General features: G+C 39.1%; 1 protein-coding gene across 2 annotated transcripts in view; it reads right to left on the reverse strand.

Annotated features, from left to right (window-relative positions):
• LOC101167256 (glypican-6) overlaps positions 1 to 27,280 on the reverse strand; it is a 117,981-nt gene that overhangs the window by 18,008 nt on the left and 72,693 nt on the right. Inside the window, exons 5-7 of one of the 2 annotated variants that reach the window (XM_023950522.1) lie at positions 20,914 to 21,044; positions 20,122 to 20,265; positions 19,542 to 19,571 (exon numbers count right to left, since the gene is read on the reverse strand). In XM_023950522.1, coding sequence (XP_023806290.1) covers positions 19,542 to 19,571; positions 20,122 to 20,265; positions 20,914 to 21,044 — 305 coding nt within the window. The remainder of the gene's footprint in view (positions 1 to 19,541; positions 19,572 to 20,121; positions 20,266 to 20,913; positions 21,045 to 27,280) is intronic. The other variant, XM_023950523.1, reaches the window with a different exon arrangement.

Raw genomic sequence — 27,280 nt, forward strand, 5'->3', positions numbered from 1 at the left:
ACAAAACTATCATTTTAGCTGATGCTAGTAGTTCAAAGATTCCCCAAAATAACCTTTTTGTTTATGCAATAATGTAAAGTTGTTTTAGTTTTTCAGTGTTCATTCAATTAAGCTAATGATCATTCTTGGTTTCATGCCAAAGATACAGATGTAAATTTTGAGGAAAAATGGAAGCTTAAGTTAGAATGGTAGGACCAACGTTGAATTTGGCAGTGTATGAAACACTTTTAAAATAAATAAAGAAAAAAGAAAGAAAAAAGGGTTGTATTTAAAGTTCAGATTTTGGGCCACTTTGTCCTTTAATTAAAAAATCTACATTTTAAAAAATATTCGCTTAATCAGAAAACTTAAGTGTGGGTTCACTGTTGTCAGAAAAAAATCTCATCTAAATCAGAAAGGGTAATGTGGGAACTTTGTAAATGTTTAATTCATCTAAAATTAAAAGAAAATTTGAATTAAGTAGAACTGCATTTGGGTTTGAATTCTAAGACAAAAGATGGAAATAATTTAAAACTACTGATGACAGAGTGTAAACACTTTACGGCTGAACAAGATATGCAATTCTGAAGCTATGTACAGAAACGAACTGAACAGGACGTGTACATTTTGAAAATGTTCTAAGTCTGCAGCATGTACAGTAAGAAATTACAGATGTTCTTGTCTGATAGGGGTGTGCTGTTGTTTATGCAGTCATCTGTTAGAAGGTATCTGCATTGGAGACGAAGCAGCTGAATGAGCAGATGCAAAAAGCTGTTTTGGAATAGTTATAGAAATATAGGGATGTTTTATATGATGCACAGCATAATGAACATCACCACAGACTGCAAACATGCATTAATGAAACGGTGTCTTCAGTCAGAGGCTGTTTTAGATTCACTGCAACACTGTTAAAAAAAAGATCCTTCCTACCTGAAGGAATAGCTCTAAGTAGACACTTGCAAAATCTACTATTTTTATTGGAAAACAATGCTTTTGCTTCATTAAATACTATCATTCGAAGAATTTTTTTTAATTTGCGTCAACAATAAAAAAATTGGGGATGTATCACTTCAGTAAGTTTCTTTTATAACAAGTTTCACTTGTTCAACTCAGCCATCATACCCTATATTTTTATATCTTGACAGCTTTAAAAGCCTCGTCTTTTCAATGACAAAAGTAAAGAATGTATGAAAATTCACCAACGGCTGTCACACTTTCCAGCATGTGGTTCACATTTATCAGTAAAAGCCCGAGCAAAGAGAGCCTTTGAGTGCTGTGTGATTGAAACCTTTGTAGGACAGCCTGATTGAGGGGTGCTTATTGCTTAATTGTAAGAACTAATGGTAGTCTGATGAAGGGCTCCACTTATGTTTCATTTACATAAACTGGATTTTTTTGAATGACTTTTTAACTCATGCAATCAGAGAATAAGGGCTACGTCTTTTTCTTCAGTCTCATATTCTACATTTATATATTTTTCCTTAAGAAACTTTGTTTTCGTGGATATTGTGATGTCAAGATGCACAAAGTGCAGCTTGACAGCCAGCATGCAAGTGTTGCACAAAAATAAATAAAGTCATTTAAAAGAGTTCAGATTAACACAAAGTGTATTTTTCTTAAATCACCCCTTTGATACGACTGAAGCTGCAGGTGTCAGAATCTGGGCCTCAAAGGCTGGTGTCCAATGTGTTTTCCAGCCAACCTGCCGTTGAAGCTCCTTACTGGCAACGCACACCTGATCCAGGTCATCAGCATCAGACAAGGCAGGAAAACCAGCAGGAGGAGGAGTTTGACACCCCTGACTTCAGCAAATATGCCTTTGAACTTTTCACAGTGTGGGGTTGGGTAACTGCCCTCTACTTGTAGATCTAGACCATCTGTCACCAAATTGAGTTAACGGCTAAAAGCGTAAGACGTTTGGCCTTTCTAAATAAAATCATCATTGAAAACTACAATAGTTTGGTCTTTTAAAGCAAACCAATATAATATTGTGTTCATTGCTGAACAATAAGTATTTAGGTCCACACAAATTTGACTCTTTTGCACAAATCAACATGTCAAAACACCAGAAGTAATCTGATTTCTTAAAGACCCATTCTGATCATATTTTAAGTTCATCAGAAATTCACCTATGAGTTGTTGGTGGGACCGTTAGTGTGAAGCAACCCGGCCACATCTTCTCCTTCATGTTACTGAGAGCGTGGAGCAGGGAGCCTTTGGCCCGCCTATTGTATTTTTTTTTTAATGCAACCATCTTTTTCAAATGGCAGTTTTTCGTCTGCTCCTGATTCATACTGATTTGGATGCATAAATGCTCCAAAATTAGAACATACGTCTTCCATCATCAGAAAAATGCCACAACAGCATATAAAAAACACAATTTTAATTGGAGTGGGTCTTTATGCTCTATAAAAGCGTAGAATTTATGTTAAGGGTAATCATTTTTCTCCAGTTTTTAACAGTGGGACAGCAGTCCTTGACTTTGGCACATTTGGTTTCTTAAACCACTCATCCCTAAATGTGACACTTGGATGTTTATAGAGTTGAGAGCATAGCATCCCGACTAGCACTAATAATGGCCCTTAAAGTTAAATAGTATTTTCTTTAAAAAAAAGGAAAGAATTTCATTGTGGAATCCTTGTAAATTAAACTTTCTCAGCTCTTGACGTTCTGCTTAATCCCACAGCAGCTCCACCCAAGAACCTTGGTTTCCTGTTTGACAACAAGCAGCCCTTAGACCAAGCTTAAAAATGACATTTTAGAGACGTGTGGTCAGACCATGTGAGTAAATAATGCTTCTGCATGTGGGATGTTTGGAAGCTGTGGTGGCAAAGCTTTGATGCCGGAACATGTCACTCAGCAGCACACATGTTGCACTGTATTTAACTTTCTGTTCATCTATAAATGTCGACTGAGGAAAACCTGGCTTCCTTACAGTGCGCTCGAACAGAGTATCATGTTTTAGCCAACCTGCTATGAAAACTCTCAGAGACCACTAACATTTAATGCCATAGTCTCTCTATGTTTATTGAGCTTTGGTAAAATTAGTCCTGGAAGAGGAAACAGATGAGAGCACGACCTTATTTGACCTACTGTAAAGAAAAATGTTCAGAGTAAATAAAGCAGACAGTATCAGACGCCATCAGTGTATGAATGTGTGTGTGTGTTGGATAAATGGGGCTCTAACTGTAAAATGTTTTGATCCTTGATCAAGGTAGAATAGCTTTATACAAGTATTCATTCAAAAATGCATTGAAGTATAACAAAGGATCTAATTCAGACCTTAAGTTTGTAAAAAAAAAAACATTCAAACATCATCAAGTAAAATACATGTAATCTGCATTTATAAACCTAACAAGCCAAAGGTTTGGAGACACTGCTTCAATTATTTATCAAGACAAATGTCTCATAATAGAAAAAAAAAATGTAAATTAAACTTGAAAGGCAAAGAAAATAGATTTGATTTTTTTCATTACAGGCACATGTACAGACATTTTTAGTGTAGTCTAGGTTTGCTTTCTTAAACCATAGGAGTAGCCCATTTCTTTGATTCTTAAACAGAAAATAGATAGATGCCAGTTTGTATTGAGCCAAGTTAAGGTCAGGCTTTTTAGCTCCCTTCCTGAAGCCATAATGGCACTATAAAAGCCTTTCTGAAAAAAAATTGAACTTGTTGTTGTAATTGTATATACAGCGTGTCTGTTTGTACACAATTCCTGCCATAACAGTCTGCTATGATTGTGTCATATGAGATTGTGCAAGTTATTAGTTCTTGGTCTCAGATTTTGTCAAATAAATTTCACGTCAAAATGCGACTTATAGTCCAGAGCGACTTATCTATGTTTTTTTCTACTTTATAATGCATTTTTGGGCTGGTGCGACTTATACTCCGCCGCGCAGCGGCGGTTTTTGATATGGGCGATGTGGGCGGTCGCCCAGGGCGGCACGTCATAGGGGGCGGCATTTGCCGTGCCTGATGCGTTACACATAATGTGCTACATACTGAATTCAAAGAGGAAGCTTGGAGCTTTTAATTTGAAATTGCTTCAGCAGCCATCACATAATGCTTTTATATCGACACATCAGACTATTAAGACTGTCTTCCTCCTATTTCCTCTTCACACTTATGGTGCAAAAAAAAAAAAAAAAAAGAATACCTCAGAGTAAAACAACGTAAAACAGGCACATGAAATGGAATTAGGCAGAACAAACATCCGTGCTCAACCCAATTTTGAAAAAAGCAGGCAATGGAGATTATTTCCCACAATTCTTTGCTCCGACACAGCAGACCCGATGCGCACGTGACTTCCGCCCTCTGCTACAAGACGCTTGCGGCCACACCTCTTTGCGGTAGTCTTTGGAACATAAGTCAAAAAACTCGAGAGGGGAGCGCAACTCGCCTGGCTGAATCACACTAACATCTATATGACAATCAACTCTGGGCCGCAGCTGCGCCTCCCGTCATAGAGATGGAGCCTCGTGTGTCAGAGGGAAGGGGAGGGGGAGGGGGGATGAGCGCAGACCATTTTTTATGGATTGAGTTTTTTTGGAGGATTTCTACTGTTGGTGTTGCACAAATTTAGGGAAATGCCAAATATTTTTGGAGTAATCCCACTGATGAGTTCTAAGATTTAGTCTTTAATGTTTTATAAGACCTAAACATATTAATCACAATAAGTTTTATTTTTTAGATCTAATCCCTCTGTTATGTTTCACAAAGACACACACAGGACGTCAAACATTAAGAAATTATTGCTAAAAATGAAGCAGGAGTCCAGCTCTAAAAAGAAATGCTCTAAAAAATGATGAAAGAGCAAAAAATGGAATTATTTGATATGTAATTTCTTATTAATATTTCCAGGCTTTCTTTGTTTTTTGTCCTGCAGCATGTTCATAATTGTATAATTTTGACAGAATATATTTAAATGGAGAACAAAATATTACAAGTTATTTAAGGTTTAACTTGAGTTATTCTGGATTAATGTTCCTGTTTTTATTCATATTTATGTTCAAAAAGTTCAGTGTAAAAGGTTTAAAAGTTTAGCTTTAGTGTGTAGTTCAGTAAATCTTTATCTTCTTCGGCTCAAAACCTTAAGCGTGTTTTTAACTTAGGCCCCTGTGTGACTGAGTTTGACCCCCCTGTAATACGAGTCTAGAAAATTCATGCATTTTTTGAGTAAAATGGCTAAATAGAAGATAGGGAACAGAGCTGGTGGGGTTACTCGCCCAGGGAGTAAGTTAGTGTAGAACCGCCACTGCCGCCGCGACTTATAGTCCGGAAAATACGGTATGTCTTTGTGGCCTCTACAAAGCATCTCCATCCACTGAATTGTCACACTTTTTCTTTTTTAGGACTAGTGTAGTTAATAGAATTGTTATTAAGCTTATGTTGTAATGTCGTCTCTTTTGTAATAAATATGACCTTCAACAGTCAGTTTTGCGTCTTTATTATAAGTTGCAATAACTTCTGACTTTTCCAATGTCAGTTTTCACCAAACAAACAAGAAACAAGTTCAGTACAAGTAATGACTGATATATGTACCCACAATAAAAGGTCTAGAGACAGCAAGCATTTATAAAACGTTAAGAATGATTCATCAATGATTACTTAATCACTGGTTAATCATTGTTTTCCATTTCAGTGATTCATACACAGCAGTTCTGCCATTTCTTTTTTATTAATTAGCATCTTTTTTTAGTTGAGGCACAGACATCATTTTTCTCATTTGTCCACACCAAGGTTCGTGTGGGTGGTGGAAGTGTTCTGGATTCTCTGAAAGAAGTGTTTTCAAAACGTAAAATTAATGAGAACAATGCATTTCAACCCTATCATGAAAAAGTGCCTCCCTAACAAGGATTAAATCATTTATTTCCTGTGTAGATAAACAGCATTTGTGTGTGTGTCTCACCTCACTGACAATAAATGCAGATTTTCCGCTGAGGAAGTGCAGCCTGCATGCAAAGGATTTTACAGGAGGGCAGTCTGAAGCAAATTGAGATGTTCTGTCGTACATCATGCCATCATTAATGAGCTTTCTTCTTAGTAAGTGTCTGCAGTCTTCTTTTAAAGCAGAACAACCCTCCCCCCCCTTGCAAGATTCTACTCACTTGTGTAAATTAGTGCAATCTACTCCACTTATTATGTTCTAATAAGATTTAAAAAGCTGTTTTTGTTGAAGTCATTTCAAAAGAGCTTTCAAAAGTTAATTATGTGGTTTAGTTCTGCTGAACACAATTTAGCTTTCACAAACCGTGAGGATGTGCATTTCTATTTCAGTATTCCTTTTTTTTTGGCCTTCTTTCACACAAGTTTAGGAGAAGCAATCATCTTAAGCACAGTTTCCTACTCTGTTGTATTGCCATGATGCACCAAATAGAGTTACTCATCTCCAGCAGCATTTCAATATTAAGAAGTACAAACAGGTGTTGGGGAAAGATTTCCATAGTGGCTGCTAGAAAATCCACAATATGTGTGGTTGTACATGTGTACGTGTGTCCATCTGACAAATGCAGATGTTCCAGATGTCAGTTTTCACAGGCGTCTTCTGTACGTCATTTCTAATGGCCAGTTATATCTGACCAGGAGCACTGACAGTGCATAGAATGTAAATAAAACACTTTATGGCACGAAAAATATTAATTTAAGGAATGTTTAAGTGTTATTTTTAGACAAAAATGGGAAATTGTAGGTACGTCTCATCAAATACACTTTAAAATTATTTAAAGTTTGTCAACCTGCAGTTTTTTCTTTTACCCCCTAAAAATATACATTTGATTTGTTTTTTATTGACCTTGAGAGTGAGAAAGCTATACTTAATTTCTAAATATATAGACGGAAAGTTTGCTGATATAATGTTTGCTGATATAATGTTCATGTATGAGTGCCAGTGTTAAACAGTGCCACATATGCACTGCCAAACTTTTTTTTTTTGGTGGTCTAAAATAAAAATAGTATAATTTATGCTAGAATCTGTGGAATCTCCATAATTACATCCATTCGACTTCATCCATACCAGAATGTTTCATTGGCTTGAGATCTTTCTGGACAGCAGAAATGTAATGCCAGGGTCAAGACTCTGAACAAAAATGTGTGTGCATATGTCAACATGGGCCGTCCCTTAGGCCAACATCAACATCCAGTATTGGGTTTTTCAGCATTTTATGATGAAAAAATTCAAAGAGAATACAATTCTTTTCCTTAAAGTCACATCATTCAAAGATATCCCTCTCAAAACTGGAGAGTTCATCTCAAAACAAGACTCTAAAAGACGGAGCGGCATACAGAAAATATTGATTGTGTGTTCACCTTGATGAACTGCTTTGGTCTGTAGGAGTTTTAAAAAAAGAAAAATACATTTTTTTACCCTCTGTTGCACCTTCTTTACTGCCTTTATACAATCTTACCCAGAGTCATGGGGGTCAAAAAGTCAGTACACACAGACAATATGGCTTTTCAACTGCAGCATCCACTCAATGATAGATAGACGCTTTGTTAGCAGGAAACTGGACAGCTCAGAGAAAAGGAAAAACAAAAAAACAAATATGGGGAAAACTAAAAAAAACATGTTGGAAAAAACAATGTTTGCTGCTGGGTATCATTTGAAACAAAGATTATTTTAGATTTTCTTTTGTTATTATCATATTATTAGCAAGGGTCGGTTGATGGTGTATTTCTGACTTAATGGTCTCCAACCTTCTGAAATAAACTGGTGATGCAACACTGCAGTCAGCACAATGGCTTTAGGTTATGTTCCATAAAGGCTTTCCCAACTGGAAAACTCATCTAATTCATAGTGACCTGACATATACTTTATTTGACCTTGATTATGAAGATCAATGCATGTTTATAAGTTGACACTAGAGGTCTTTTCTTCAAAAGACTCATCTTACAAGACAAATACTCACCAGCTTGTGATGATTAATTTTCTTTTATTATTCATAGTGCTGTAGCTTTTTTGCACCTATTACAGGTGTATAAAGTTCACAGCAAATTTTGGCGGGTTTTGATGACAACTATTTGAGTTAAACTGTTGTAAACACATTTAGGTTGAAATTGATGGAAAGACAAATGTCTCGTAATTTTTTTTACTTCAATTTTTTTTTTCTTCAATGCCCCTTTTGGGCTCTATACTTGTAATTCTTCAGAGTTTTGTAATGCTGGAAAGTCATTTTAAGCAATCTTTGACTGTTTAGTCAACGTTTGTCTCATTTGAGAAAAATACTCCCCAAATTTTTTTTATCTTCATTTTAATATGAAATACTTTCAAAATAACTGGTTTGCTTTATTTAACCCTTCAACATTTCCTTGATTTTTATATACATAAATCTAATGCAAAGTGAAGACTCAAAAATGACAGAAAAAAATGAGATTACATACAAATTTCATCTAATTGTCTTTACTTTAAAGGTTTATAACAGTTCAAAGTTAAAGGGCCTATATCATGCTCTTTTAAGCCTTTTATAGTAAACTACAGCCATGTATATGATCCTTTGGCACACATAAAGAATACATTTTTTTTAAGAAATATTAGTTATTTTTCTGAATTCTATTCCAAACTGGAAGAAAGACACCTCGATCTCAGATACCACCTTTTGCTCCGTGTGGGTTCCGCCCCTGAATGCATACAACATCCGAATTTTTACAAAGATAGCTGTGCATATTGTGCATATAAAAAGACACCGATCACAGCTAGCTCCATGGAGAAAGTGTGTGTGTGTGTGTGTTAGCCTGGGGGCGGTGCTGGCAGCGCACACTCTTCCTGGAAGGAGCTATTCTTCACTGATCTATGTCACAATGTGAGAACCCGCTCTTTTTCGTGGATTGGGAGGGGCTAGTGCTCAGGGAACAGGCTTTTAGAGGAATACTCAGAAATGTATGTACTGATCAAAATACCTCTTTGGGGTCGTTTATAATGAAGAATGAAAATTATAACACACTTAAAAGCTCAAAAAAATGATTTTGCATGGTATAGGCCCTTTAAAAATGTGTGTTTTTATAGCAGTGTTTAGTACAAAGTAAACAAATCTGCTGAACCAGAAGAGACAGAGCAGAAACTCTAAATTGGAATTTTATAGGGAATGACCCTTCTGCGTTTTGCCACTTCTAAATGAGTGCACAGCAGTACAGTTTCTGTCTTAATTAGATTGGCAGGCAATCACACCGATCACACAGATGTTAAATGGAAAATCCCTGTAGTTTGAGTGAGCATGTACTGAAAATTGACATTTTAGCCAGGGCGGAACGAACAATTCCACGGGAGAGCCAGAACAACAGGTCAGAGAGGAGATTATACCACACTCCCACCCTGAGATTGGGTACACAGCCCCAACAACCACAATTACGCTGAGCAAGGCAGCAACTGACCTGAAAGACAAGATCATGTCTACAATGAACACTAGGCAACCCCGACACCAACTACAACGGTTAAGTGACGTACCTGAAAGTCTACTGGAAACTGTGAATGAATCATTGAGGGCAATTCCTACCACATCCATCTCAGAAACCAATGAACTGGTTTACACTTCAGCAGCAGTGATCCTTGAGATGCTTGGCTACAAGAGCAACCATGGAAGAAAACAGTACCCACCATGGAAGCAACGGTTAGAGGCCAAAATCAAGGCAACTCGGAAGGATGTGAGTAAGCTGACAGAGGCTCAAAGAGGTACAATGAGAAAGCAAGTACCTAAGAGATACAGCCAGATGCCCATACCTGAAGCATTGGAAACTGCCAAGCAAAGGCTCCTAGCCTTGAGCAGCCGCCTAAAGAGATACACAAGAGACAATGAAGCCAGACGAATAAACAGGCTCTTCGCAACTCAACCTGCAAAAGTGTACGCTCAGTGGCAGGGTCAAAACAGCCGAGCAGACCCACCAAGGCTAGAAACTGAACAGTACTGGAAAAGTATATGGGAGAAACAGACAGCACATAACAGCAATGCCCAGTGGCTGGTCTCTCTAAAAAGAAAAGAAAGTTGCTAAAGAACATAGCAACCTCCCTGAACAGAATCCAGTAACCATCACAGTGGCAGACATCCAAGAAAGAGTCTCAGGTATGAAGAACTGGACAGCACCGGGGCCTGACATGATACATGCCTACTGGCTAAAGAAGCTTACCGCACTCCACGAGCGCCTGGCAGCACAAATGAACCAGCTGCTAAGAGATGGGACTCACCCCGAATGGCTAACGGAAGGGCGAACGATCCTGATCCAGAAGGATCCCTCAAAGGGTGCAGTCCCATCCAACTACCGGCCAATAACCTGTCTGTCCACAACATGGAAGCTCATGTCAGGCATCATTGCAACCAAGATAAATAGGCACATGGATCAATTCATGAGTAACACACAGAAAGGCATTGGTAGAGACTCCAGAGGAGCCAAACACCAACTCCTGGTCGACAGAACAGTCGCTCAAGACTGCAAGTCACGACACACCAACCTGTGCACAGCCTGGATTGATTACAAGAAGGCCTATGACTCGATGCCACACACATGGATCACTGAATGCTTGGAGCTGTACAACATCAACAGGACTCTAAGAGCCTTCATAGGAAACTCAATGAAGCTGTGGAAAACCACCCTTGAAGCCAATGGGAAGCCACTTGCACAAGTGTCCATCAAATGTGGGATATACCAAGGTGATGCTCTGTCCCCACTGCTGTTCTGCATAGGTCTCAACCCCCTCAGTCAAATAATCAACAAGACTGGCTATGGATACCGACTCAGAAATGGGGCCAACATCAGTCACCTCCTCTACATGGATGACATCAAACTATATGCTAAGAGCGAGCGTGACATTGACTCCCTGATCCACACCACCAGGATCTACAGTACTGACATTGGGATGTCATTCGGGCTCGAGAAATGCAGCCGGATGGTGACAAAGAGAGGCAAGGTAGTCCACACAGGGGGGGTCTCACTCCCAGAAGGAACAATAGCAGACATCGAGGACAGTTACAAGTACCTTGGAATTCCACAGGCAAATGGCAACCTGGAGCAGGCAACAAGGAAAGCTGCAACAGCTAAATACCTCCAACGAGTAAGGCAAGTCCTGAGAAGCCAGCTCAATGGCAAAAATAAGACCCGGGCAATTAACAGCTACGCACTGCCAGTTATCAAATACCCTGCAGGAATAATAAGATGGCCAAAGGAAGAGATACAGACCACGGATGTTAAAACACGAAAGCTCCTCACCACGCATGGAGGGTTCCATCCCAAATCCAGCACCCTGAGACTGTTTGCTAGCTGCAAGGAAGGAGGCCGAGGACTAGTGAGCGTAGAAGCCACTATCCAGGATGAAACATCCAAGATCCATGAGTACATCAAGCTCAAGGCCCCAACTGACAGTGTGCTCAGTGAATGTCTCAGGCAATGGAGAGCAGAGGATACAGTGCTGGAGGACAGATCCTCATGGGAGGACAAACCCCTGCATGGGATGTACCACCGGACCATAACTGAAGTGGCTGATATCAAGAAGTCCTACCAATGGCTAAAAAGGGCTGGCCTACAGGACAGCACCGAAGCGTTCATCCTGGCAGCCCAGGAACAAGCCCTGAGCACCAGAGCAATAGAGGCTCAGATCTACCACACCAGACAAGAGCCAAGGTGTAGGCTGTGCAAAGAGGCCCCTGAAACAATCCAGCACATAACTGCAGGGTGTAAGATGCTGGCAGGGAAAGCATACATGGAGCGCCACAATCAAGTGGCTGGAATAATATACAGGAACATGTGTGCAGAATATGAACTGGAAACCCCAAGGTCAAAATGGGAAACACCTCCGAAGGTGGTAGAGAATGAGAGGGCAAAGATCCTGTGGGACTTCCAGATCCAGACTGATAGGATGGTAATGGCGAACCAACCAGACATTGTAGTGGTGGATAAAGAACAGAGGAAAGCCGTTGTGGTGGATGTGGCAGTGCCAAGCGATGGGAACATCAGGAAGAAGGAACATGCGAAACTTGAGAAATACCAGGGACTCAGAGAAGAACTGGAGAAAGCCTGGAAAGTGAAGGTGACAGTGGTGCCTGTGGTAATTGGAGCACTCGGGGCAGTAACCCCCAAGCTGGAGGAGTGGCTACAACAGATACCTGGAAAGACCTCAGACCTCTCAGTCCAGAAAAGCGCAGTGCTAGGAACAGCTAAGATACTGCGCAGGACCCTCAAGCTCCCAGGCCTCTGGTAGAGGACCCGAGCTTGGAGGAGAAACCACCCGCGGAGGGTGAGAGGGGCGTTTTTTTTTTAATATATATATATATGTGTGTGTGTGTGTGTGTATAAAATTCTTTAAGTACTTTGAGAAAAAACACAAAAAAATGCATGATTTAGGCATGGCAATTGACAACACTATTAGGAGCACCATGATAAAACCAACAACTGTGTTAGTGGTTGGAAAATGTTCCTAATCCCTCTGCCCCCCTTCCCATTCACTTTGTATTTGTCTGGCTGAAAACAACAACACAAGGCAACATCTGCTGCTTTTCTCTCCTGTTCTATATGAAGTACATTCTTGTTGACTGTTTTGAACAGAAGCCAGCAATTACTGCAGCAGGTTTAGAATAACCGCGGTGGATGCTTGACTGCAGGCTGGAGAGCAGTTCTTGATTGTTGATTTTTTTTTTTTTTACAACACTGCAGAGCAAACAGTTTTCAAAGAGGCAGACAGACATAGCTATGTGGTCGGAAGTGAAGTTTGTTGTATCTGCAAAGATGAAAGGAGGGCCAATTTGTTAACAATTATCAGGTTTCCATTTGGTGTGTACAGCCAGTGCGCGATTGAGTTTTTGCTCATATTTATTTACACAAATGAGTGGGAAAATATGGAATGCTGATTGTGAACTTTAAGATTTTAATGTCAACTTGAGCTGTGGTTCTAAATTGTTATTTACAATCTGGAAAAAATGTTTGAGCCGATTTAATTTTCCTTCTTCCTCTTTATTGTGAGCAGTATTTTCCTTTTCTTTTGTTTTAGGGCTAATAGTATGAATGTATTCAGTTGGAAATCATGTGAAAAATATAATTAAAAGAAATAAACAAACACATTTTCAGTCATTTCTTATGTGTACCATTGTGTTTTACTGAGATTTAACTCTACAAACTTCTCTAGAGTGTCTATGTTCTTCCTTCTTGTTAAGCTCTTTCCTTCATATACAGTATTTCCCCCTTATTCGTGGAGGTTAGCGACCAGAGACATCCGGGAATACACAAAATCCACGAATACTAGCGTATTTAAGTATTTGAGGATCCCTCCTCTTCTGTAAGGTTCCCACTGGGAACAATGTACTTGTGTAGCCATGTCTGTCCTTAAACTAGGTCTTGAGGGTCTGACATGTGGCCCTGGGGTTTCTGCAAAGTACAAAGGTCTAACCTCAGGGTGACCTCGCATGTTCACTGCTGTAAAGATGGCCCACTGACTGACACACTGACTGACACTTGTGGATTATTTTTACAGAAAGCAGAAAGACAATTGCCTCACAAACCTTCACAGATGGATGGGCTGGGAACTCTCTTCCTTAAGATGCTATAATAAATTTAAATTCACAAGATGACAATGACTATATCTAAATTTAACTCCAGATACGTATATATATATATATATATATATATATATATATATATATATATATATATATATATATATATATATATATATATATTTTAGCTGTGCTGTGAATTTTGCCACATTATCATTTTTGTTGATTTTACTTCAGTTAATTTAAGAGCTCATAAAAGAAGCAGAAACTGTTCAAAGTTTTAAAACTAAAACATATAAATACAAGAAGGGAGCAGAAAGAAGAAAAATTAAATGTATTTACCTATAAACCTTAAAAGTGAGATGAGATGGGAATTACTTTGTTTTAAAAAATAGCATGCAAAACAACAAAGTTGCACATTAGAGGTGAAATATCTCACAAATACTGTTCCCACCAGGATCTGCCTGTTGTCTAGCCTTATCTGTGTTTTGTTCTTCTTATTTCCCAATAGTGCCGTGGATATAAAATGTAAGCCAAAGCATTACAGAGAGGAGGGAAGATGAGCTAATAAAACTACAGCAAATTTAACTGCATAAAACTTGTTAGAAATGTCAAATGAAAAAGAGTTCCTCCCTATCTTTATTTGCCTCTGAGCCTGACAGTATGCTTTGCATTTATCCCCTCTTTGGGCTTTAAAAATCTCCATTTCTCTCTGAGCTTTGGGTGTGTGTGCTCTGACAGAATGTCAGGCAATTAAACAGTCATGGCTCATTGAGCTGGAGGTGGACCTCCTCCTCTAGTCTTCTCCGAAGGCAACAGAAAAAAATGAGAACATGCTCTTCCTGCCAGCCCTTGCTCATACTTTGACATAAAAACTTGTCGCTAAATCCCGACAAGAAGTTCTTATCAAAAGGAGTCTTTAAACTATTGTCATCTACAGCAGCGCCGGGTGGCGTTGGTGTCAGGGTAATTATCTAGAGGCAGAATGTAAACGAGGACAGCGTAAGGGACAACAAAGATGCTTTCTTGTTAGATAACTGATCATAGCTCTGCTCGGCGTGGCCTGCTGCTGCAAGCAGACACAAATGCTGTCACTCTAATGAGGGCAAAAGAAAATCATTAGTGAAAGACTGGCACTTTACTCCAAGTGCAATAGCATGAAGGTGTGGAAGAGAAAAAAAAAGAAAAATCAATCATAAAGCGCTGCACAGTTTATACATTTACAGCCAGCAGTTTGGACTAAAGCTTACACAGTGAAATCAATTTTCAAGAAAACAAAAATCCCTAAATCTGACATCTTTGTTAAGAACCTGTGGATTTTCTTCTTTTTGACTTAAGATATAGAAAAAAATAAAGCTACATGCAAGTTACTGGTGTTAGAGTAGAGGAGGCAAAGGACAGTGTTACATGGAGGAAGTGGACTCGCTGTGGCGAACCCTGAAGGGAAACACTGAGAGGAAAAGAAGATAAAGACAAAGTAACTCAATAATACAGTCACATTGTTGCACTTGGAATTTTTGTATAAATTATTATTGGAAAAAAAAACTTTTGAAAAGGAAATTAAATCCCCTCACTCTGAAAAACAGCATATGTTTAGTCATTGTTTGCAATTCAAGCATTTGTGACAATATTGTGACTTTTATTTTTGAGATGTTTCACTTCTTAAACATTCCAATTAGCTTTTTCATGTTCACAGCTGTCTCTCATATAAAACTGTAAGCAGATGTGAGTAATAAGTTCTTTTAAAGTAGGAAACAAACGTTTTGGTAAAAATGCAGTCGTCCAAATTTTTATTGTTTCATGTGTAGATTTACAATGAAGAACCAGTATATGTACGAAGTTGGAATAGGCATCCTCAGCTCTTGTTTCAAGCTATTTTTTTTTGGCCTACACATGAAAATTGACAGAAGATCATTAAAATAGATCACAATACCAAAGACATACCTGCTGTTGGTAATGTTTGTAGAGCAGAATAAAAATGTTCAATCTTTAGTCTTTTTGCTGGTTTTCTTGCTGAAAAGTTCAGATCTTTGAAAAGATTTGAAAGAATTGAAGTCATAGGCCTCACATTAAGGCGTAAGGATAAAAAACCCAGTGATGCAATAAAGTTTTCTATAACATGTACTGTCAGTAAAGTAGTTATGTGGTTTTTGAGACTAAACAATAAAACATTATGAGTGTAGAATACTGTTAGGATTGGTGAACTCTTTTCCACCAGAATTGTCCTAGACGACCCTTAAATAACGCACACTCTTCTAACATAATTATAACATAACTAACATAATTCTTCAATATTTAATGTTATCAATGTGAATCAACTGATTCTGAAGTGAAGAAAAGGAGATTTGCGCCATTTCTCAGTGCAAAACTGAAGCGAGAATCTGTGTCAGAATGACACAGATTTCAGTTGCACTACTGTAAAGTGTTGCATATGTGCGCAAGGCTGCTTTTCTCTGCCTTAGAACCCACTGGAATTACGTTAATAGCATCAATGGTTGAGGATGTATGGTAGTTGAAGAAATGTAAACACTGCAGCTAAAGCGCCGCTTTAAAAGGGTTCAAATACATTATTAAGGTAACGGTTACTGGCCAAAGACATATATTGAAATGCAGCTTAAGTGACAACAAGAGAAGAAGAAAAGAAAAACAGTAAAAGAGGCACATGGATGGTTATAAAAAGAAAAAAAAGCTTTTCTCACTAATCTGCAATCTGGAACACTGATGCTTTTATGAGTTTCTACAAGTATTTTGCAAGAAACTATCAAAAAGCAACCAACAAACTCTTTCAAAGAGTGCCCATAGTGACTGTAGACTTCAAGACTAAGAAAAAATAAAAAGGGTAATTATTTACAAAGAAAATAATACAGAAAAGTATTACAGAAATGTGAATGTGAGTTCAAAACCACAAACACTGAATAAAAACAAAATGACTCAAGATCACAAAGTCAGACATGAAGTGCTATAAACTGTGCCGGTCACTCCACCCTCACCTTCACCATGGCTTAAAATCCAAGAAAACAAGAATTCAAACAAGAAGTTGCAATAAATTTCACCTCACAGGTGTTTTCACCCACTTTCCAAGATAAAGTTTAGAAACCTGCGAGGAGCTCACAATAAACTAAGAGTTTCTCCATAATGACGCGAGCTGGTTAAGGTATTTCATGCATTTAATAAGGATACCCTGCAGGCATGCGAGTGAGCCGGTGTGCTGGAAACAGCCAATTGGTTGGAGGCCTGAGGGTAGACCTAGGACTCGCTAACGGGCTTCTGTCTCCCGCATAGCTCTGGAGGTACTAGAGGGTGTGCCAAAAACATCTAGCCATCTCTATTCTGCCTGCTGCTACAGTTTTAAGTAAGAATAAACTGATGGGTGGATTGGCAATATACTATTCGATTAGCATTTAGAGATAACTTTTGGGATCAGAATGGCGATTTAAAATAAATACATTTTCTTTTAGATTTATTGGCGACCAGACCCAGAGCTGTTATAATTGTTAATAGGCACCAACTCTGTGTATACTTCTTCCAAGATTACAGTAAATAGAGTAAATATCAGATTTTGCAGAAGCTTTAGATAAAATTTTCAGTTCATCTTGAAATTTAGCTCTAAAAGAGGCCCAGATTTCCATTAGAAATTGTGCAAAACTAGGAAATATCTCTCAAAAGCTTGATATTTCTTGAATATCCTCAAGTATTTTAGTCAAAGGCACATCTTTTTAGTCTATTATGAGAAAAGTATTCATTATGTCTAACTATTTTAAAATGCAGACATATGCTGGAAGAGGAGGGGTTGGTTGACAAAAATCGCCTGAAGATTGGACAACACAATTTAGAAAGAAACTGTCTCACGTGAACTTTTTTTTTCTTTTGGACTTGCTCCTAAGCTAACAAAGACAAACTGTATTTCTAAATGGACACTGACTCATGCTGCTGAGTGTAATTCTTCTAATTAAAAAGGCTGGTGTCGTGTGAAACTCTGATCTCCTGCAGTCTGCTCAGCCCCTCTATTGAACCATTTAACACCTCAAGGGATCACCTTCTAATAGAGCTGGTTAACTGTGACCAGCTCCCTCAGACCGGAAAGATTTGTCTGTTACCCGGTCCAGACGGTCAGCCCTCTACAATAATGTTAATAGTACTAGCCCTTATGCCATTCACCTGCCAACTCTGCACTGCTAAATGAATTTTTCCATGCAGATTCACAGGTTTTCACATTACTCAACATTCTTAGAGCACAAGTTTGTTTTATTCTTAGAAAACAAAATTCTTTTTAAAACTTTAAAGACACAATTTGCCTGTCCCAAGTTTGATGATTCTGGTGAATGAGGATGATAATCCTCCTAAATCATGATAAAAGACACAGTATGGTTAAAAAGCAATGTGACTTGAGTTCATAGAAAATCTGCAGAACTAAGTGTGTATGTCATTTAAATAATACAAAGACTTTGTTCATTTTAGTAAATTGAGATCCTAAAATTTTAAAGCCACTAAAGAATTCTGGTTGTCTGGGTCGGGTGCTGTGATCAGTTCAGAGACCCGAGATGCTCCATGTGGAGCCCCTCCTATTCCACTGTAAATTGCTCCAAACAAACAGAATTTTGGTTTTCTTGTCTTATGGAGGAAATAAGATTGTTTGTTCTATCAGGACATTTCGTACTTCCTGGGATAGTCTGAGAAGTTAACACAAGGTTTTCCCACTGCAGCACATCCCATATGGGCTTAACATGCAAAAAGAGTAAATCATATTCTATTCATTTCTAATATCCTATTCCTATTTCAAAAGTGAGTCAGTTGAAGACGTGTTTAATTTTTTCTTATAAGAGTATTAGAGAAAAGCAAAAAAGGAGGTGAAATATTGACATGAATTCTGGTCCCACTCTGAACCTCTTTTTATCTATTTTGAAAGCAATCTTTTAGTTATGATGAAGTTACTTTTAGCCAAAAAAAAAAAAAAAAATAAGTCATTTTCTTGGACATAGTTTCTGCAGAGCGGCAGTAGTTCATTGTAATTTGCTTCCGAATTGTGGGGGGACTGTTCGTGCAGAGTAAGCTACTTTCCGAGGTGCATATGTTAACACACTCTCCCACTAGCTTACAGCCCCTCACAACGTAACATTACAGATGCAACCAAAAATGGCAAGCAGATTTAGAGTTATCCAGCCGTGCAGTTTTGAGCTAGCTCAGACGAGGAAAACATTAATCTATTCGTCTGCTGGTGGATGCATAAGAATGGAGCGGAGCAGGGAGCTTGTGGCTTGCCGTAGTAGCCTCTAGGTTACACCCACAAGCTTTTACCAATGATACTCTTTCGATTCACAACGATTTAAATAAAGTAATATTTAGTAATGTAATTTTAAGCTTAAATTTCTTTGTCCTCCATCAACAACAGAATGCTACAAGAACTTGTTAAAAACAATAAAAATATGATTTTTATTTTAGAGTTGGTCTTTAAGTGTAGCGAGTGAGCCAATAATATCTTAATTCAACAGGGGGCCATTTTTTCAGTGGTCAGTCTTTACAAAGTTTGTCTTTTGCATCACACCATTTAGGTAGCATGCGCTCACATACACAGTACATACACATACACTTTTTAAATTCCGAACAATCCCACAGTGGTAATACGAGTTAAAAATGAGTGCCCACCCCTGCACTAGAGCCAGGGAGGGTGAAGTGTCTTGCCCAAGGACACTACGACAGTTGGCTGGGGGGGAGCGGGGATCGAGCTGCTGACCCTTCGATCATTGGCTGACCTGCTGAGCCACTCTTTATTATAAGTAGTCCTTATATTTCTGCAGAGAAACAGTCCTATCTGAATATTTAGTCAAAAAATAAAAATCTATAAGAGCTCCGAAACCTGGAAAAAATACAAAACAATGCATTAGGTTTTTCCTTAGGTACTTTTCTAAATGGTTCCTTTAGGAGGAAAAAAGCTTCTACACCAAGAGTTTTAAATTGGAACTGGTTTTATATTCGTTCAGAAGTTAGTGGGAGTTTAAACCGGCTAATAATCATGTGATCAACAACACCTGACCTGTAAATGATTTAAAATCCTAACTCTGCGGGACAAAACGCAATTAGAAAACTCTGGATCTTACACTGTGTTGCATCGTTCTCCACACAATCCTCTGGTTTGCAGCATAAGGGAAGCAAAAAAACAACCGTTCAATTCAAAATCTAAAATAAGTCAATATCAACAAAAACACATTAAAATGACTCAAAGCATGAATTTAACTGTCAGTAAAAGTGTTTTCTTATGATTTTTAAACTTTGACAAAATTTGGTGAAAGATTGTTGCAAGAAGCATATCAGATTTAACATGTAGATCTACATAAGATCATACAAAAAAAAAAGTAATCTGCTCTTCAGAACAACCTAACAAATCCTATTTCTCTTTTCATGCTTTCATTTTCTGTTTGCCAAATACACAGGGATGAGAAGGGCACTGATCACACCTTCTGTTGTTCTCCGGGGCTAAAGCTGGTGATTCATTAACAAACACAAATCAATAAAGGGGTTTGAACGAAGGACAAGTACAAAGAATTAATTTCCGGCTCTAGAGGCTCAGGATGGCAGATCACCAGTTTTAATCAACAGTGTCAAGAAGCAAAGACAAATGATGTTTACTCTTAGGCTGTGTCTCATCTGAAAGCAGCGCTGTTGCCTTTGTGTCCTTACCAGTCTGTCTAGGCTGGTGCCAGCTGCAGTGGTCGGCCGCTCCTCAGGGCTGTAGGGTCTGAAGCGAGAGCTGTACACATTCGAAACCCCACGGGCAGACCTTGTGCTTCCTGCGGGTTTGGGCTGGCCGCAGCCTTGAAAGACCTGCAATTACAAAAACATGGGCACCCGGCTCTCAGCAGCGGGGATGATTTTGGATGCAGAGAATGGGGGAAAACATGCAATTTATTTAAGGTCTTGTAAAGTATGCACCCCACACTGCCGGTGTGACGGTGCTCTGTCATGTTGAGGTAACCACACTGAAAGGTGAGTCAGCGCAGACTTCTGACCAAAACTATTTTAGGTGGTAAAGTTTAGGTTTTACTGGCTTTCGGGGGGAAAAAAATCCACATATAGTTGAACCATAAACAAAACTGCATCTGTTGCATGGGAAAGCTAAAAACAACATTTAGCTTCGAATGGAAACTGGCATCCAAATAAGTTAAGGCAGAAAAATATTCCTCACAACCACAATTTTTTTTTTTCCTGACTACAATTTTGTGGGTAGCAAAAAAATGCAGTAAAACTCAGGAAATACATTAACTACTGTTGGCTGAACTAAGATTAGCTGACCAAATTGAAACATGTAATTCAAGTACAAGACTTCAACTTAGGCATAATTAGAATGTGTTGCATTGCACACCTTAGAAACAGTCCAACATTTTCTTCCTCTTTGTGCAAAAGGTCAGATTTATCAGCTAATCTACAGTTTCACTATTGTTTTTTTTTTTTTTTCTTTAGGAAAATCCTTACCCTGAAGGAAACTTCCGCACTGTTATCTTGCAGGATCATGATGGCCTCTGAAATCTTGACATCAATTGGGCCCATGACAGATTCTATGTTGAAAGGCCCTTCCAGCCTCTGTGCCACCAGCAGCATGGCATCTGTCACAAAGAAAGAAAAGATATGGCTTTAATGAAAGAGGAGGACATTCAGAGATGGAAAAACAGACTTTAAATTTGAAGTTATATGATTCTACTTTACAAAAAAATTCCACATACTAAGTTTTAGAAAAGTAGCTCCGTTGATCCAATTAACACAGAAACATGATTCGGAAATCACACACTGGGTGCTGTTACAACTTTTCTATGTAGTGAATAGCTTCAGAGACAAATAAATATATTTTAAAAAAGGTATTTTCCCTGCCAAGGGGTTTCCCTTTGACTTCCAGGCTGAAGTGAATAAATAAATATTAAAGAAAATGAAACCAGGATCAGATAAAAGGCAACATCTAGGATGTTCAGTTTCTTTTCAAAAATTTAAAAATTCTAAACTATATAAAAACATTTTTGGAGCTTGAATTATTATTATTATTATTTTACCTCTGAGGCTAAATTCATTGAAAAAAACTAAGTTAGATTATACATTTTTTGTAATAAAAAACACAAGGTTAAAATGAATTAAATATGTTTAGAAAAACAAATTTCACAAATGATAAAGGAAACCGAGAAAGAAGTAAAAAAAAAACACCTTAGGACGACAGAAAAAAATTAATTTTTAATGGTTCTGAGATCTTATTTTTGGCTGCTTTGCGCTCCAGTTTTACATGCAGAGTTGTTGCTATCTGATTATAATCCAGTATTGTCATTGAACACCGTCAAAGTCCTCAGGCGGACTTGTGAAGTGTGGCTGCATCTTACTGCAGATTCAATTTCTATGCAGATTAACTAAATCAAGTCAAGAAAGAGCAAATAGTCATTGATTTAATAAAAATAAATAAATAAATAAAATTGAAAGCCCAGCTCATCGGCTGCCAGAAGGTCAGTGCTTTATCAAATTGTGTGGACACAAGCCAGAGGGGCTTGTTGAACATGAAACACTTGCCATTAGTGTCTCCTCTTGTTTCAATCACTTTTAATTACAGTTGCAAAAAAGCTCCAGAAATAAAATGTGCGTTTAAAATATTGAGCGTCCACATAATTAAACGGTGCAGACTTCACAGTAGCTCAGTAATGCAGGTTAAGCTTTTAAATTGACATTAGAATGAAACGGTGATGAAGTGTTCTCAGACATATTGGCTTTTGAGTGCTCCCATGTCTATAATGGTGAGTCTGACTTTGAAAAACGTGCCTCTGGAAGCTGGGAATCAACAAACCACTAACCGACTCATGTGTGGACGTTTGTCAGGATGGGTGTCTGTGTCCACAGACCTCCCAGGACAAGACCTCACCAGCAGGCCGTCATAATAACTCCACAATTATCTCCTAAATGCATGAGCTAATGCTGCCATTTAGGTACAGGAAAGAGTTCCTATGACAGCCCTGATTCTACTTTTTTTTTTGTATTATTATTTCTTCTAAAAAATGAAAATTTCAGCCAACCCACCTTCATATTCATAACTCTAGAGAATCCAAAACTTTAATATCAATTTCACATAAAAATGTTGAGGATAAATAACTGTACAGTAAACAAAAATCCCTTTGGTTCTCAAACAGAAGACCTGTCGGAATTCTCAGTCTTCTGGGATCACTGATGACAGCGGAAGATCCCTGAAATAGCATTGGCTCAGGTCTGGCTCCATTTCCTAAACAATTATGTTCAAGTCTGAGCCTTTGAAGAGCTCCTTTGTTTGTTTACAGCGTGACTTGCAAATGGCCTGTGATGTTTGCAGATGTTAATATGAAGATTACATCAGCCGCACATGTTATTCCAGAGAAGCTTTTTGGTTGCTGCCCTCTGCAACCATCCAGTCTGTTGAGTGCAGACGGCAGTTGAATTCATTTTTTTGGTTTGCTAATGAGCAGAGATGCTTTTAAGAGGTTCATTCTGTGTTTTAACGTCTCCCGTCAGCGTTTGCGTACTTCTCTGTCAAAATGAACAACTTTTTGTTTGTCATACGGTGATTCTGATGCAACTATTCAAACTAAAGATACATTGACACATTTGTGAAGTTGAGATGAAAAGTTTGCTCCTTCCATCCATCCATCCATCCATCCATCCATCCATCCATCCATCCATCCATCCATCCATCCATCCATCCATCCATCCATCCATCCATCCTCAGAACATACTTCATCCCTGTCAGGGTCATGGGGTTGCTGGAGCCAATCCAGTTACTGTTGGGCAAAGGCAGGGTATACTCTGAACAGGTCATCAGTCATAAGAGACACAAATTATGCTATGAAAGCATGTATTTGGACTGTGGAAGATGGAGGCCACATATGTACCAGGAGAACACGCAAACTCCACATAAAGAGGTCTGGCTCAGGGTTTAAACAACGATCTTCTGCGTGCGAGGTGAGACTACTAAACCATACACCAAAGTCCCCATGACATGCAGCCAGTGCATGATCAAAGTTTATAAACCTAAAGATTTTTGCCCTTAAAAAAAAGAAAAGAAAAGATTATTTCAATTTTGTTGGTGAGCCACCGCCAAAATTGGACAGATATACTGCTCAAGGCTCTCTCTTTACTGAGTAAATTCAGGCTGTGTCAGCCGGCAGCAATCTCTAGCAGACAAGGACGAATAGAAAAAGTGAAAAAAACTCCTCAATGGCTTATTTGATTGTGAAGAATTCCACACGATGAAAAACAGTTGAAGTGTAACTGAAATTTTGTAAAGCTGTTCTGTGGGTCAATCAACTCAGATATATGAATTACACTTAAAAAAAGGAATTTAAAAATTAAGGCAAATAATAAGCCTTAGTAAGAAATTGTAGCTTTAAGAAGGATTGAATCCTTATAGGGGCAAAGAAAATTAAAATGTATTCAGACCAAGGCTGTCAACGATTAGTCGATGATATAAAAATTTCGTTCACAATAATTTGGTATTGTCAGCGCATTGTATTTATTATTATTATTTTTTGTCATTCTAAATTTTTTATAATACCCACCAGCCATAAAGTAATTGGGATCGCAAAGCACAACAGGAAGTTTTGGAGGCTGTATAGCCTTTTTTCAACCATAGAAGAAGACAGATACAAACTTATGTTTCATGATGCATTCACACCGGTCGCGTATGGTGCATTCAAGAACGTGCTCTATGTGGCTTTATGAACGCGCATCCAGCCAGTGGTGTACACACCGGATTAGCGCAACACATGCAGGTAGCAACAGGGAGAATATTCTTCCTCTTTGTTGTATTTACTGCTTATCAGTGCTCGTCTGCCGTCTACAATAGGAAGAGGCTCGGTGCGCAAAATCAAAACGGTGCAATCCCGCAAATCTTGCTCCAGACCTTTTGTTTTCACAGCTCTGTTCCTAATGTTTATCGTGATGTCTCCTTCCAGATCCTGTTTACAAGGGTTGGTACTTTCAAGTTTTGTAGCATATGCTACCAAAACGTCACTACCAAATCCCAGTCTGTGATTCGTCACAGTGCTGCGTTGCTGCAATTTAGCGTGAAAATGTTCAACCAGTTGAACTGTCAGCGTGTGATCAATGAATGCCCGATTTGTTTGTAAAGCTTGCAACTGGACTTAAAAAATTGCATAGCGACACGCGATCACGGGTGTTCCGGACACGGAAGCCCGAAATTCTGGTCTACGCCATTGACTGTAGACAGAGCAACCTTAACATGTTTTTAAACATCCCTCCAGTGTATTCTACACAGAGAGCGCAAAATACGGTCATCATAGCAGCAGGTTGACACGATAGTCAGGCCGCTCCAGATTTAATTCATTTTACTTGCGCAAATTTTACTCAAATAGGCTGTTGGTCTACTCAAAAAAAAATGAATGTCTTGCTCTGGCCTTTGGAGGGTCGGAGAGACGAGCAGCCGCATCTTGGATGCCCTCACAAATGTAACCTAGTCAAACCAAATTGACCAATATCCGGTCCCTGTCCTTATTGTTTTATGTCTTATGTAACATCCGGCTGCTGCTAATTTCTGTGGCTGGCTGTGCCTTACCATGTGTTTTGTCACCAAGACACCGCTTTACCAAAACATTTGCTGTTTCAGCCTCACTAGTTCCGGTGCTTTGGTCAGGTTTTTTTCCCCCTTCTGTTTAAGTTCTGAATTTAGTCACTATCTCAGATAAACCTTTATTGGAGGGCGAGCTACCAATCAAACCACATTCAATAGAAACTCAGAACTCCAGCAACACAATTATCTTCAACTAGGGTTGGGCGATGTCCCTTAAATTGACCGTTGACGATGTTTGCTGTCAACCATCGGGATGGACGATGACATCGTCTGGGGGGAGGGGGGGTTGGGGGGTATTTTTACATTTTTCGTTCTTATATAACTGCTATTCGTTTTTTTGCTTTTTTCATTTTATTTCCCAACTAATGACTAATCCGCGATGATCCAGTATAAACTGAGGGAAGTGACTTTAACAAAAAAAGTAACAAACAAAATAGAAAAGAAGTAGTCCGCTCCCGCACTTCACTAGTGAAGTGGACCGGCGGAGCGCGGACTTACAGCTTTGTGTTTGAGGGGAAGGGGGGGGGGGGGGGGGGGGCTTTGTTACATGAGCGCTATGTGTGGGAGATTTAAGACTGCGATCCGTCCTGCAGCTCTAGGGGTACAAGCAACCGAACTCAGAACCGGGTCTAAAAGTGTGTCTGAGCACAGCTCGGATCGTCAGCACACACAGCGGTTTGAGCTTCAAAGCAGAAATGTCGCTCAGTCCTTAGAAAACATTCAAACAATCACGCGGATTTGTGTTTCCAGTCGTGTCCCGACTAAATAAAGGCTGATGTTATTCTTACATGTTTACGTGCAGCCAGCAAGCAGCACCACCCAAAGCTAATGTTGTTAGCCCGTGTTAGCATACTGCTAATCCTGGCTTCGTTCAGAAAAAGCACTGACCACACGGATTAAAATTCAAATGATGAGCGAACAGGTGCTTCATAATAACCGTAACATTATTAAAAGCATGTTTAGAAGATCATCTCGTATTTTACCGAGCTGACATGTCAATGTATATAGCCGCTCGGCGCTGTTTAACATTGTTTTGTATTGAATTGTTACATTCAATAAAGTTTGAAAAAAAAAGCCGCTCGGCGGAATTTATATCCTTCCGGTTTTCAAACCCTACTGCGCATGTGCGAATGATTTATTCCGACGGAAAGTGTGACCTTAGTGAACGTTTTTATATTCTGAAAACATTTTTCTGTGCCATGTACACGGTTGGATTCTAATCCGACCATTGATCCCATCAAGATATTTTGTACATGTAACCGCAGCTTATGGTGTCGACGCGCAACGTGGCGGGGGTGTGGCATCACGATGGTGGTCTCTCCATCGGGATGTCAGTCACCCATCACGATGGACGATGATATCGTCCATCGGCACAACCCTATCCTCAACTACACAAGAGCAAACAGTGAATTGGACTTTACACAACATCTGTTTACTTGCCTGTAATTTATCTATTCATTTTTAATACAGCCACTATATTTTCTTACCTGTGGTTGTCTCATGTCCAAAAACATGCTTCATAGGTCAATTGGCAACTCTAAATTGTCCCTAGGTGTGAGTGTGAATGGGTGTGTGATTGCTGCCGTGCGACAGACTGGCGAACTGTCCAGGGTGTACCGTGCCTTCGCCCACAAGTGGCCGGGATAGGCTCCGGCAGCCTCGTGACCCAGAAAGGGATAAAATGGCAGAAGATGAATAAATGAATGGTTGTCTGAGTGTTCATTTACACATTCTGTGCTCCTTGAGAAACAATTGTCTGACCTGTCAGGGCACTTAGCCCTACTTGGCGGTACACAAACTACGCTCTGTCTAATTTGCTAAGTTCTAGCACTCAAGCTGCACACCAGTAGCACACCCTTTACACATGAACAGCCCCAATCGGCTTCTTGCACAGTGTGCAGGACTTGGGAGGGTTGAAAAAGGAGGAAATAATGGTACCACATGCCTTTGTCTCACTTCCTTAATTATCCTTGCATGTTGTATAAGAGTTTGCAACAACTAGACGACCGCCGCATGCCTGTAGGATAAAATGTGCATGAACAACTTTGCGCTACATTGAGGCAACCTGCATGCCCCGTACAGGTTTGCCCAGTTTTTGTCCAGACACAGCTCATATCCACCTGTAAGGGCATTTGTGCCAAAGGCTCAACTGACTGGGATTCTGTGGTCCCTAAAGCAATAGTTGTCACTTTTAGGTAAACAGACAAATGTCAGATTTTCTGATAAATAACTCAACATCTCCACAAAGCCAATCCC

This window comes from Oryzias latipes, chromosome 21, assembly GCF_002234675.1.
Source record: "Oryzias latipes chromosome 21, ASM223467v1".
Taxonomy (NCBI): Eukaryota; Metazoa; Chordata; class Actinopteri; order Beloniformes; family Adrianichthyidae; genus Oryzias; species Oryzias latipes.